General features: G+C 42.3%; 1 protein-coding gene across 1 annotated transcript in view; it reads right to left on the bottom strand.

Annotated features, from left to right (window-relative positions):
• Positions 1-1,165: 1,165 nt before the first annotated feature.
• LOC124553500 (activated Cdc42 kinase-like) overlaps positions 1,166-12,729 on the bottom strand; it is a 315,929-nt gene continuing 304,365 nt past the window's right edge. Inside the window, exons 18-20 of the mRNA XM_047127354.1 lie at positions 7,682-8,046; positions 1,325-1,553; positions 1,166-1,195 (exon numbers count right to left, since the gene is read on the bottom strand). Coding sequence (XP_046983310.1) covers positions 1,166-1,195; positions 1,325-1,553; positions 7,682-8,046 — 624 coding nt within the window. The remainder of the gene's footprint in view (positions 1,196-1,324; positions 1,554-7,681; positions 8,047-12,729) is intronic.

Raw genomic sequence — 12,729 nt, 5'->3', positions numbered from 1 at the left:
AGGTATTATCAGGCATATCCTAAAATATAGCTTTATATTCAATGTGCACATACAACTATTTTTAGAAAGTCTGTTCTTGTTATTGCTAGTCTATACTTTATACACTGTTTTATTTCTGATGATGTCAGTTATTTTACTGCCCCAATGACAAAACTCAAAATCACCTGACCTGACTTTATCTCAGTACACCGTGAGAATGCGAGTACAAAAATCATTCCATTACTGACCTCAAAACTACTGCTGTGAACAAACAATCCTGTTGGAAGAACAACCGCAACTGAGCATTGTACTAGAGGTTGAAAATACTGCTCCAGTTGTAAATTTCTTTTACTATCACGACCGGTTTCGGGCTCTCATAAGGCCATCCCCAGGCGTCGCAACTGTGCTGTGGCCGTCGTGATAATAAAAGAAATTTACAACTGAGGTGATATTTTCAACCTCTAGCACTGCTATGAAATAAAGTGTCATGTTGTTGTACTTCACAATGACAGTCTCAAATTGTTAACTAATAGTGCAGTAAAAAAACATTAAACAGCAGTTCTAGCAGATAGTAATATAGCCATTTATATGTTATTTAGGTTGTATCAGGACGAACAGTTAATATTCAGGGACATGACAGCAACAATCAGTCGAAGCAAAAAACTTTGGTAAAGATGAGCTGTCAATGCATATCGTAAGTGCTATGAGCACTTGTTCACCTCTGTAAAATTAAAAATAAAAGAAAGAAAGAAAGAAAGAAAGAAAGAAAGAAAGAAAGAAAGAAAGAAAGTCTTCTACTGCAAGCTCTTTGTTTTCCATATTTTGGGAGGAGGTTGTATCGATCAAAACAAGAAGAAATTGTATAGTGAACATGGGCATACCTTAAGAAATATTGGCACTTTTTAGTAAAAGAGACATGCCTCACAGTAGCGAAGATGGATAAGTGTTTGTAGACCTTAAGGTACACGCTTTAGCTCTCACGTTTGCTGGAAATTTTCTTCTCGTTTTGTTCCACACTACCACCTCTTGACATAGGGAAAGCAAAGAGTTTATAGTAGAAGAGATTTGTTTCACAGTATCGAAGATGAAGACGTGCTTCTAGCTCTTAAGGTATAAGTGGTAGAGGTCACATTTACTAGACATTTCTGCTTCAAATGATTGTTCCTGCCATATCTCGCAATATTAATCACTCCTCCTGTGACACCCTGTGTAACAGCTGTGAGGCACAAAAAGCATTAAATATTTATTCCACCTATCAGTATTCTGCAACAGACACCGTCACACCAGTGGACTGCTGTAACAGTTCGAGTTACTCGGTGCATTCGAGTCAAATCGCACTACTCACCTCGGGGCCGAGGACTTTCCGCATGATACGGACTTCGTCGGAGTCGGCGCCGCGCCTCGGGCCCGCCGTCCGTGGCGACGCGAACTCCAGCAGGTCCTCGCACGAGACGGCGTGGCCGTCCGGCCGTGGGCCCGCTCCCGCGCCCACCCCCGGCTCCTCCTCCATCGCGTCCAGTGCCTCCAGCTCGTCCGCAATGTGCCTCTCGAAGCTGTCGTCCCCGTCACAGGGGCTGCGGCAAATGGAAAAATAAAACTCAGCCCACCAAACTGATTTCTCCCGAAACCTCTGAACTGAATATGTTGCGCAGCGAGAAGCAAACTAGACGAAAATAGTCACCGTAAGGAGACACCCCACAAATGCTTCTGAAAATTCACTCAATATGAATCCACAGGTTTCTACAAGTACACCATATACAGCTGAAGCCACACACCAATAATCGTAACCAAACTGCAGGGTCTTCATTGCTACTTTTCACACTTTGTGCCAACCAGTCCCAAAGATTTGTTATGCAGTTAAGAGGGAGTGATTTAGCAAACCTGTCAAAGTATGATAGTGTGCCTCTATGTTTGCCAAACTGGGAGTGCTACCCCCCCCCCCCCCCCCCCCACCCCCCTGCCTTTCAACGCTGTATTATTATTGATGATGAGAAATGGTGTCTTTATGCTAACATAAGGAAAAGAAAAGAATGGTTGAACTCAAACAAAGCAGCAACTCCCTGTATGAAATCCTGCACACATCCACAAAAGATGATGTTACGCATTTGTCCCACCGACGGTGTGGTGCACTACGAACTGCTTCCCTGAGGTGTAACCATCACGGCTGACATTTACTGGCAACAACTGAGACGTCTCGGTGACGCAATCCGAAAACAGGGACCGGGAAGAACACGGGAAGTGAGTCTATTCCACAATAATATCCACCTACATTCCGCTCGGCTGACAAAAAGAGGCATATACAGGAGTTGGGTTAGCTTCTCCGCTCTCTCTCTTGAGCATCTTTCGAGGAACTTCCCATCCGGATAAAATGCACTCCGAACGTGTCTCGACGAGTTCTTCGCCTCAAAACCACTTCATTTCTACAGTTGGGGAATCGAAAAGTTACGGTGGCATTGGCAGACTGTTGTAAATAGTGAAGGAGAATATATTATTGATGATTAAAATCACTGTTGTATGTATCTGTTGTGTTTATTAAACTTATGGAAAAATGCTACAAACTTGTGCACCAACCAAATAGATACAATGATTGAGGGTGAACAAGATAGGGCAGTAGGCTGCAGCTACCATGACTGCCAGGGACTGATGGTTGTGGTGGCAGTAGCGGTATATCTGTGTGTGTGTGTGTGTGTGTGTGTGTGTGTGTGTGTGTGTCAGTGCGGGCGCGCGTGCGTACGCACGTGTGGGGGGGGGGGGGGGGGGGGCAGGGCAAGAGGAATGGACATGATCAACAAGACCTCCCCCCCCCCCCCCCCCTTCTGGATCCATGCTGTTCTACGCCATCTACAATGTTCCAAAGCAACCACTGCTCTCTAAAGAATGAGAGAAGAAAAGTGGGTAATAAAATGGAAAAGCCAATGATAATAACTACATGTTCACACATGTACGGTGCCTTTACGTGCATATACATGCAAACACACTTCAAAATCCCACTCCCTTTCTGCAGTGAAACATCATTATTTAAGACAATGCACAGGAAATCATTGATCAGTCTGGGTGCAACATTCCCATATCAACCAGAATGACAGGTGTTAACCAGGGATGGTAGTTATTACTGAACCAACCAGTTTTTAGTTATATTGCTTCTTTTAACACCATTTTAACCTAACTGTTAAAATTGCTGAAAATAACTGGTTTCTGAAACAACTCATTTTTTATTTTCCATTCCTATTAGTTACCATAAAAAATGCAGAAACTGAAAAAAGATTGAAAAACTTTGTCTGTTGTGATTTCAAAACACACAGAATCAAAATATTAAAATAATAAATAAATAAAAGAAAACTTAGTCCGTCCACTATTTGTTGCTTTTCTTGAAAAGTGGTAAGTGCTCGAACACTATTTAAAAAAAAAACCACCAGAATTCTTCTAATCATTCTATTTTTTGAAACTGCTCAAAAATCACGTTGTAACTGGGGATCATACTATTATTTGTGCATTTACGATTAGTCAGTGCTGAAGGATGAAAACTGAGGTTGAAGAACTCTGTTCTTCAGGTTATTTGTCATGTTATTTATTTATCAACAAGCAGATAAAGGCAAATCATCTACACACAGGCAGTAGGACAGCTACTTTCTATTTCTTTTGCATACTATGAATGAATGTTGTTAAGTTTTCAATTTATTACTGTTACCATAATATCCTTCCTCCTTCCCTGCTCCATAGAAATGGCAGCAAAGTCTTTAATATTTTAAAGCCAATGGAGCACTGAGCTTCATTGCTACATGACTTCATAAAAGCAGTTTGTAACGTTCCCTGGCAAACTCACGTTATTAAAGAACAAGAGTTTATTTGTACCATATATGCCGCTCTGGGCAAGTTGTATATATCGTAATTATTGAACAAAAATATTACTGAATGTGGTGTAAAAGACATTTGTTATTCTCCTTATATTTTTTGTTGTAATATTTCTCTGTATTTAGGATAGGAATTTTTCTGTATTTATTATGTGATTGTAAAATGTGTCAGTATTTGCGTAGCAGAGATATAAAATGTTGCCAGAAGAGAATAATATCGTCAATTTGCAAAGAAATGTTAATAGTCAGCAATACTATTTAAGCACAATGCATTATGTATTCTTTGGTCTTCTCTGTTCAGAAGTCATTGCGGTAGGACACTGTGAAAGAGTTTTTTACGAATGTGTAGACTTCTTTTGCCTCTGTCTGGACTTAGCCGCCATTAGACGATGCGTTACGAATTAATGTGAGTTGTATTGTTGTTTGATCTAAATATATTAGAGTTTATCAAAAGTGTGAATTATTTATGTAAATTAGCTTGCCCACGTCATCTATAAAATTTCTTTAAGAATTTTTCAGCATTTTTAGCGGTGTTGCTGGGCTGTGCCGCGACCAACAATAGCAGAGGCGGCACATTTAAAAAATTATCAAACCCGTAAATCGGGAACAGATGCATAAAAATCAATAGTGAATTAAGAAATTGTTCTTCTTTTTCAGTGATCCTGTGGCTGATAAAATTTGAATTAATTATACGTTTGTGCATTCGTAGGCGGATAGTTAATGTTAGTTAACATTGAAATTTAAACAGTTTGGTTCTTTAAAATAACTCAAGTGCATAGTGAAGTAGGTTTGATCAGTGATAAATGTCGGCTTGGCAATAATTAAAACATTTTCTGGTAATAGAGGTAATCTTGTGTTCTATGGCTAGTGCCGGGATAAAATTCAGTAAAAATATTTAACAAAAAACCCACTGCATCTGGAAAGTGTATGCCAAGGCCGAAAGATTTAAAGGACTCAATTCTCAACCTAATATTCTTAACCAGTTCATATGAGTTCACGTAAATATAATTTTTTCTTTAAATGTACGTAATTCTTAAGAAAGTAAAAATTTTTATTACCACACGAAAATAAGAGAGTGGTTGTACAACAAAGTTCGCACGAAAGAAAATTAACTTAAAAGCAAAAGATAAAATTTATTATTCTTCTTTAACGAAATTTCAAATCAATTCCATTCATTTCGACGATTCCGTTAAAAGTTCCAGGCAAGGATTGGTGCCATTCTGCAATACAGCGTACATCCGGCGATGTCAACAAGGAACTACCATACAGACCATGTGGGGGGCCAAGTCCTGCACCCTGCATGTACACATGTAACCTTAAGCCACGACACAAAGGAACATCACTGTCTTAGCAATGATGCACCAGTTCTTATCCCATGTGTTTGTTAGTCATTTCTGTTATTAAAAATAGCACTGACTACTTATTTCCATTTACTATAATAACGCAATATTTCACACCAATGCAAATTTTATGAACAAAAATTATCCTTTTTGTAAAAAGGTTTATTCAGAAGCAAAAATTTTGGTAGTGCTGCTGTGGCACACAATATTTTGCCTCTTCAGTCGGTAAAATCTGTTATAACCAAGACCAAACAAACATTGAAAAATACCAGTTATTCCGACTCAAATACTGGTATCTGTTTTGGCCAGACAGTTTTTCCTACCATAGTGTGAATGCTCCATAACTAATTCCGCTCCTCTCTCTCTCTCTCTCTCTCTCTCTCTCTCTCTCTCTCTAAGAACTGAACAACATGTGGCAGTGAGGGGGGGGGAGGGGGGGAGGAGGGGGGAGGGGAGAAGGTTATTAAATGACAGTTGAAACTTTGCTCAGGAACCTGTTTTGCACCACATTTGTAAATAAATGCTAAACATGTGTGCCAGCTGACAATGTTGTGAGATTTAATCTGAATAACATATCCTCCTCCATAGATCTATGTACCACAACTGAACATTTTCTTCCCTTCAAAAATATCTATACTTGCAACTGACAGTTAAAGCTACAATATCGAGGGATATCTCTCTTGGGGACATTCACAGTACTCGGGACTGGTGATGAATGCCTGCATACGATATGTCTGTGTTGTTTGAAATAATTCATCCTCTTGGGCACAACTATCCTGGCTTCGTGCAGGTACATGCAGAAATTTCCATATACACTGTCCGCTTTACGTCTGATCAATCTACACTGTCTCACATCTTTCTCCTAGATTTCAAAAATATTTATTGAACAACGCCCCATAAGATCAAATTCTTTTCCATAACTCTTGCAATTTAAGTGCTACTGTTTTTTATTTAAACTTTTATACCTCATTTTGTGTTCAAACTATCCTCTGTATCTGCCTCTGGTCGTGAACATCTGCAATTTGCAAAGCTGTACACTGCATGCTTACACCGATGGGCCAAAACATTATTACCAGCTGTTTAATAGTGTGTTGATCCACTTTTCAAATGCAGTACAGCAGCAGTTCTGATTGGCACGGATTCTACAAGTCCTGAATGTGTTTCCAGAAGTATGACGCACCAGATGTCTGCTCACAGGCCACTAAATTCCCGCAAATTATCCGATGGTGTTTTATGGGCACGCAGCTGGTGCCTGATGTGTGTTCCTCTCCAAACCATGGCAGGACAATTTTGGCGTCGCGTTGTGGAGAGTTATCCAGCTGGAAGACGTCATTGCTATCAGAGAAGACTTCAGCCATGAAGGTATGCGCAGGGGTTCCAGAATTGTGTTCACATAGTACGCTGTTGTCATGGTGTATTCGAGTACTACCATACGTCTCACAGAAGCTCCACTTGTGCCCCACAGCATAATTCTACTCTGACCAGACTGCACCTGTGGCACAACGCACGTTCCAAGGGGCCATTTGTCTGAATAACGGCGTGTAAGGACCCAACCGTCGACCTGGTGTAGCGGGAAAAATAATTCATTTGACAGGCAACACATTTCTATCGATTCAAAGTGAAATCTCACTGATGCTGTGCCCACTGCAATCGTAACTCTCAATGTCGTTGGGTCAACACAGGTACACGCAGGGGGTCGTGTGAAGTCGAGCTACATGTTCAACAATGGCCTTTGACACTGTGCTGCGAAACAGTAGTGACTGCACCAGGATTGTACTGTGACATCAGACATGCCATGGATCACTGCCTATGCTGGGTTACATAGTGCAATGAGGGGGGGGGGGGGGGATAAGGGGGGTGATAGGGGGTAGGGGGGGGGGATAAAGGGGGTGATAGGGGGTAGGGGGGGGGGTGCTCTGAGTTCTACATTTTGTGACAAGGTGTGGACATCCAGTACTGTACAGCTACTCGTTATTTCACAATCCTTCAAACACTTTCAAATCGTTCAAATGGCTCTTAGCACTATGGGACTTCACATCTCAGGTCATCAGTCCCTTAGAACTACTTCAATCAATCTAACCTAAGTACATCACACAGATCTACGTCTGAGGCAGGATTCGAACCTGCGATCGTAGCAGTCGCGTGGTTCCGGACCGAAGCACCTAGAACCGCTCGGCCACCGCAGGTGCTTATGACACTAATACGCCAACAGACAAATAGCTTCGCCACTTACCAGCCGCAGCACCCTAACAGTGTGCCTTTTGCTAATACTGCTCATATCAGTGAATTTCCGCATTTGTGCCCTGTATCTTCGCTATAATGACTACCCGTATGTCTCTCTTCCACTTACATTCTTTGCTTACCGCGTCACGTACCTGCGGCACTGGTAGGTGGCATTCGACCTCACAGTGGCCAGTGGTTATAACGGTTTGACTCAGTGTAAATGACAAGTGGTGCACTCGACATACACCGTGCTGCTACACCGGTGCGGAGTGCTAAAGGAACACTCACCTGCCCGTCCTATCAGCGTCGGCCGTCGTCTCTGTCGCCACCTGCCCGTTCCGAGGTGGCTCCGACGTGTCACCGCCATCCTCCTCCTCCGCCTCGTCGAGCCGCGGGGGTGGCGAGTGACCCCGCCGTTGTAGCTGTGGTGACAGTCGGTCGCGATCGTCCGCCCCCTCGTCGGAGTCGGCACTGCCGAGGCGTGCCAGCGTTCGCGACACGCCCCCGCCGGGGATGATGAGCGGGTGCTTCCGCTGGTGGCGCGGCTTGGAAGGCGCGGGAGGCCGCGAACGGTCGCGCGGTGGGAGCGGGATCGGGTTGGCTCCGTCGCTGGACGTCGGGCTCGGCGACGGTCCCTCGTCCTCCGAGCCAGTCTGCAACTGGCGAGATGGCAGTAGGATACGAGGCTGGAAATGGACAAACTAGACAGCTGGAGAGTCCACCTGCCGCACTTGCGATTTGAGCGCACCTACAGACTGAACTCTCCGGGTGCAACTGACGACCTGCCCTCACAGCTTTACTTCTCCCACTAACTCTCTACCTGTTTCCAAATGTTGCAGGAGATATCATCACAGTGAGTTGAATCGATGCAAAACTCTCCGGCTTTCACCTGCATCAGTTCATTGAAACAGTGAGATGTTTTGACGAGTGTCACGACTGTTACGGTTTTTTGGCTCAGTGGTCGGAATGTCGTCTCGGTCGTCTTTATAAAGCCGATAAAGAGTGGCAGGACTAACAGTGGCCTCAAAAAACAGAGGCGGTGGCTAGCAAGTGAGCTGCACCTGTCTCTCGTAACCGAGTCATCCTAGCCGAGATAAATCCAGACAGGATGTGGGAGTAGAGACCGACTGACCGTACCGGAACAAGTGCGCTCCCCCAGCTCTCACCCGCACTATAGCAAGGGGAGGTGGTGGTCTGCAGTGCTGCATCATTTATATAAACACAGCTGAGACACAGTTTTGACACTACACATATCTACACAGACACTTTCAATAGCACTCGCTATGTACGCATATGTATATGTACATTGAGGTGACAAAAGACACGGGACGGCAATATGCACATATACAGATGGCAGCAGTATCGGATACACGAGATATAAAAAGGGCAGTGCATTGCCGGAGCTATCCTTTGTACTGAGATGACTGACGTGGAAAGCTTTCCCACACCACTGTGGCCTTACGATGGGAATTAACAGACTGTGAATGCATAATGGTAGTCGGAGCTAGATGCGTCGGACACAGAGGTACTATAGTACAGCCAGATTAATCTTTAGAGCTGTCAGCAATTTTAAACACAATCTTTAATCCATTAAACTGTATATTCTAACAATGTCTTGTTCATTAGAAGAGTGAAACTGGTCAATAAAAGATACAAAGTACAGTTGTGGCTGTATGCAAAAACTTGTTTTAACCGTCATTCCTCCTGCAGGTAATGCCTGCTCTTTTAGAAAAACTATAGTTATTAATTTTTTTAATATCTGAGAAATAGTTTCAGAACTAAAATTTGACCTGGGCACGATCTATGTGGCGTGTGACCTGCTCGATTTTTGCCAGTTTTGCATTCACTTTGTTGTATAATGGCACAAGAAGCCAGCACTGCATGGAGCTGTGAGTGAAGGATCACCACCACATTTTAGTTGATAATGGAAGCGAGAATAAAGAAAAATCGAGACACGTTCATAAGATTTGTTGACGTGGAAAAAGCGTAAGCATTCTTATTAAAGTTTTTCACCATCACTAGACAAATACCTGCAAGTTAGCTTGCCCAAAGAAGTCGGTTATAATCGAGTGAGGCCTGCTAATGAAATGAAAATAAAAACTGTGTTTCTTGTTTATTGTTATAAAAAAGATTATATACTATTTTTTTGTGTCAATTTGTGATATAGAGTTTTCGGAGCAATGGCATACAGCAACATACTGAGACAGTGTGCCTGGAAACTTTCCAGAGTGTGCACCTGCCTCAGAGTTCCTAACACTCTGGCCAACCCATCATTGAGAGTCGAGGGCTTCGTAACGGTGATTATGATTCCGTGGAAGGGACTCGATGCACAAAAGATTTTTTTTTAGAATATCATCATTATTATGCGGGATTTTGGTGTAGCAAGATCTATAAATTCTTACAACTGACAAATAAATGAGTCAAGTTTTCACAAAAGTGTTACCTAAAATAGTTTGAAGTTCATCCACGTAGCTTATTCACAAAGACAGAAAAGAAAATAGAAAGGAAAATCAGTACCAACATTCAGAGAACTGTCACAGCAGTTGTGCTCGTTCCAGAACACATTGACAGAAGATTTTCTTTGTGGCAGGAAGAAGGGAGAGCCCTCTGTAAGTATTAAAATTAGTTCTGCCTCCTTTCTTATTTACTGGCTGTGCCAGTTGAACTTTCCAATCATTCAAATTTTTCTCACCTGTAATTACTATTAGGTTGGTGCACATATGTTCATATCATTTTTGTTTTGCATGTTGGTATTCCAGTTGCTGTGAGTTTGTTATTCGATTGTCGTTTTTTATTTGCAGTTCACTGTTGCTATTTAAGTGTATATATTGTCATTTTGTCACCTGGAGATAGTGAGTGGAGCTGTGGCTAGAAATGTAGTGCCACACAGAGAAACCGGCACAATTCCCACATGCACAATTCCCACATATTCTTAACACCGACATATTCTTCTGCTCGAATTAAATATAGGGCTGACAGCAGTGGAGACAGTCAGAAACATTTCCACCATGTATGGGGATAATGCCATTGTACGGAACATGGCAAGAAAATGGTTTTTGCATTTTAACAAGGATAGCTTTGACACTAGTGACAACATTTGCATACAATGGGGAAGGTTCAAAAATCATGTGTATGGGTACTGCATGTTCTAAGCCAACATCACAAAAATTAGCAGGTGGCCATATGAGCAACTCTGCTTCCTCATCACCCACTGGCTTGCCAACAACATTGACCATTCCTATTACTGATGATGAGAAATGGCATCTTTTTGGTCCACAGCTCGTGGTCTTGCGGTGGTGTTCTCGCTTCCCGAGCGCGGGGTCCCAGGTTCGATTCCCAGTGGGGTCAGGAATTTTCACGTGCCTCGAGATGACTGGGTGTTGTTGAGTCATCATCATCATCATCATCATCATCATCATCATCATCATCATCATCATCATCCTCCTCCTCCTCCTCCTCCTCCTCCTCCTCGTCGTCGTCGTCGTCGTCGTCGTCGTCGTCGTCGTCATCATCGTCGTCATCATCGTAGTCATCGTCCATCCCCATTACGGTTGGAGGAAGGCAATGGCAAACCACCTCCACTAGGACCTTGCCTAGTACAGCGGTGTGGATCTCCTGCATCGCCTCCTACGTTCTGTAAAGGACTATGGGACTTCATCATCATGATCAATCATCCTAAAATAAGGATAAGAAAGGAATGGCTGAATCCAAACAAATCAGCAAGTCCCGGTACAATGACCAGCGCACATCCACAAAAGATGAAGTTACACATTTGGTGGAACAGCGATGATGTGGTGTATTATGGATTGCTTCTCCCAAGTGTAGCAGGGTGTCTACGTGGGCAAGGAAAAAAAATTCCCGGATTTTCCGGGTAAAAATACTCTTTCTCCCGAGCGAAAATACAGTTTTTCCGTGTTAAGTGACCGTATACTATTCCTTGGCACTGTAAAACTCATCAATCCTTTGAATGTTTATGGTTTTATATACCGACGTAGAATTTCCCGCCACTTTAGAAAACGAAACTCAAGGGGGAAAAAAATACGTTTTGAAACACCTCTGATGTGCAGCAATATGTACGCTGCACATTTTTGCATTACGAAGGTATGAATTCGAATTCCACCAAATACTGCACGTTACTTTTTGAAGCACTGAAATCAAGATTGCGAAGCGCTCATAACTCATGTCACATGATCTCGCCAGCTGATGACGGTATAAGCCACGTGATGTAGTCAGCCAATAGCAATATCACTCTTAAGTAGCGCGAAAACACAAATAAGAAAAGTTAATGGTTTAAATTAATATACATAGCATTCGCATATAATATTGGTCTGAAACATTAATAAGCTGGAAGAGAAGCTAAGCTTCCACATGTAATGTTGATCTTTTCTGCGCGTGATACACTTTAAAGATGCATCACACAAATGTGCCAGTAAAATTTTTAATAACGACGTAAATGTGTGATCTTCTGAGCTCGAAATTCTTCTAAATGGCCGCCCTCAAAGAATTGAATTTTAAATGAGAGTCAAACACTTTGTTATTTGAGAAATTCATCTTACATTCTCGCACATAGTTCATCTCGCGTAAAAGGAAATTAGCTTTTAATGTATGTAACGCTTTTCAAACCACCGTTCGCAATATTTTCCCGCTACCTGTTAGAAATAGGTTCGTTTCAGCAGTTGCAAGAGAGCGCCAGATAACAGTCGTCACCGCGCAATGATGCAGGAAGCCCATATGTTCGTACGTGTAAAACATTAAAAGATCTTACATTATGTCATAAAACAAAAGACATCAAAGGATACTTCAAGAGCATCGGAATTTCGAGAACCATACTAAAATGCATAATTCGGCTTAAAGTGCTCATTCGTATGTCCAGATTCGGATGTACATTTTCTTGGAGTACCAGTATTGTATTATCACATGTTTGGTTCTTTATTATGGCATAATGTCATACGTACACTTGAAATCAGCGAACAGTTGAAACCAGCTAACAGTGTGAAATTAAACAGTTCGTTTCAAATACACTGACTGCCTCAGCAGAAAAGATTAATAAAGGCCAAATCTCTTTAGCAAACCGACAAAGATAACTTCATTGTTCTGCAAGGCGATTAATGCTTGACTGTCAGAAAAGTGGAAATAAAATCTGAAACAAATGACATATTTCAGCCATCTGTAATTATGCGAATGTATTTTAATTCATTTGATGACTTCCGGCCGCAAAAATCCGTTTGTTCTCATTTAACGTGAGAGCAATAAACGAAGAGGAAACAACAAAACCACTGAACGTAAACACAGGTCACGTGGAGACGACCCACCTCCCCACCACAACTCAGACTGCT

The sequence above is a fragment of the Schistocerca americana genome, chromosome 11, assembly GCF_021461395.2.
Source record: "Schistocerca americana isolate TAMUIC-IGC-003095 chromosome 11, iqSchAmer2.1, whole genome shotgun sequence".
Taxonomy (NCBI): domain Eukaryota; kingdom Metazoa; phylum Arthropoda; class Insecta; order Orthoptera; family Acrididae; genus Schistocerca; species Schistocerca americana.
Note: the sequence above shows the minus strand (reverse complement) of the source record. Positions and strands in the feature narration are given on the sequence as shown.